Here is a 1,933-nt window from a genome sequence, read left to right as displayed (position 1 = left end):
TATATATATATTTAAGATTATTTATTTAAATATAGTATTTAAGTATATATTTATTACAGTATAATAATCTTCAGATGACACGAACCTGATTGATTCTTATATTCAAGATAGCCTTAGTATTATATATGTCTTAAAATATCATAAATTAATCAGAAAGTCATATTAATATTTTAAGACATTACTTAAGACGATCTTAAAATAAAAACGGACTATAAATACCGGCCTTATGTATTCATAATCGGTTCTTATTTTAAGATCGTCTTAAGTAATGTCTTAAAATGTTAATACAGTCCTCTGATCATGATATCTTAAAACTGTACTTAAAACAATTCTAAATATAAGATCCGTCACTAATATCATTTTATGAATATAAGGCTAAAGAGCCGTTCATTTCATTTCTAGAGATTTCAACGTTTCACCGATGGCAACCATCGCGGCACTAAGAATCCATGAAGAAATATCTGATTGGCTATTGAAATCAGCCGAAAACACAACTCTCGATTGGCCGACGTCGCGATATCGCAATCTCATTCGATGGCAACCAATTTGTAACCAAAAACATTTCTTTTATTACATAATATTTTCGCGGAATAACCGGCGAAAAGCCCGTAAAACTGCCAAATCGGTCGTCGTAGAACGAACAGCGCGGATCGTGTCGCGTTGAATCGATTTCCGGCGAGTTTCCAGGAGCGATAGAATGGCGTTGAAATCGATTTGCCGGCTGTCAATTGATTCGACCTTCAGGCAGTCGAGCCATTTCGGAGCCACCGCCCGGCTGAGACGACCGTCCTTTGACACGCTCCTACGAAGTTTTGCCGCAGCAGCTAAGAACATGGCACTGCCACGCGTTTTCTTCGACATGACCGCGGACGACAAGCCCGTGGGCCGCATCGTGATGGAGGTGAGCCGAAATTATCGTGCGATCGCGGCGTAAAGCCGTCCCCGCTCCGACCGCGCTCCTTGTGATCCCGGCATGCCTGGCCATCTTGATTTTTCCACCGAGCCGGTTCCAAGATTCAATCGGGTTTGCATCTCGCATGACGATCGTTGATCGTTCTCGTCCACGTTGTCCGTCGTTATCGTCGTATGAATGTGATACCGAATAATCGACAGCTGATGGACGCGATCGGCGACTGTCGTCGCGAGGACGCGATATCGCGATCCCGTGAAGTCACGCCGAGCGCGCGACCGTCGTTGGCGATGCGTCACGGTCGCGCGACCACGCACATCGCACGTTTTGGCCATTACATTGAGAAATTTTCCATTGACAACGAGCAAGCGACCGGACTGTCCGCGTGCGTACCAGGAGATGCACATGCGTAATTTACATCGCGAATCGAGGAAGTCGCAATTTGCAATTTGTGGAAAATCGGCGGATATATAATAATTACTCGATATTGAGATAAGCATGTAAAAAAAGTGATTCGCTCGTAGAGGTTATTATACAATTTAGTAATATGATTAGATAAGATTCTCTTGTTATGTTTCTTTTTTGTTTTTTTTTTTTAAATAAATTAATGCGTTCGTATTTATACAAATTTTTTGCTTTTTATAAAGATAGATTTTTCTTCTCTCGTGAAAAAAAGATTACGACGAATAAAAGTGCTGTTTATTAATCGGTGTGTTATATAATTAGCTTCTTTGCGCTACGCTAAACATAGACTTGCACACGATGGCAATTTTCATATTTTTATGCATAATGCAGAAGAATCAGCTTTTTTAACATACGAGTTTAGAATTTTAAACACAGATGGCGACAGCTGGAGCAGTAGCATATATTTATCTTCTATCACGTTTTACTTTTAATATTTCTTTATAAATTAATTTATAAAAGCTAAAAATAATTTTTTCTTTTGTTGCCTTACCAAGGCATAAATTGTGCAGAAGTGCTTAGCATGTTGTATATTTTTATTAATGTATATAGAATACTTAT

At 39.1% G+C, this 1,933-nt stretch overlaps 1 protein-coding gene across 1 annotated transcript in view; it reads left to right on the top strand.

Annotated features, from left to right (window-relative positions):
• The first annotated feature begins 565 nt into the window (after window positions 1-565).
• The window catches only part of LOC108751022 (peptidyl-prolyl cis-trans isomerase-like), a 2,405-nt gene continuing 1,037 nt past the window's right edge, over window positions 566-1,933 (top strand). The window contains exon 1 of the mRNA XM_018490948.1: window positions 566-901. Coding sequence (XP_018346450.1) covers window positions 698-901 — 204 coding nt within the window. The 5' untranslated portion in view covers window positions 566-697. The remainder of the gene's footprint in view (window positions 902-1,933) is intronic.

This window comes from Trachymyrmex septentrionalis, unplaced genomic scaffold (genome assembly GCF_001594115.1).
Source record: "Trachymyrmex septentrionalis isolate Tsep2-gDNA-1 unplaced genomic scaffold, Tsep1.0 scaffold11, whole genome shotgun sequence".
Classification (NCBI taxonomy): Eukaryota; Metazoa; Arthropoda; class Insecta; order Hymenoptera; family Formicidae; genus Trachymyrmex; species Trachymyrmex septentrionalis.
The sequence above is the reverse complement of the archived record's forward strand: the minus strand, read 5'-3'. Positions and strand labels throughout refer to the sequence as shown.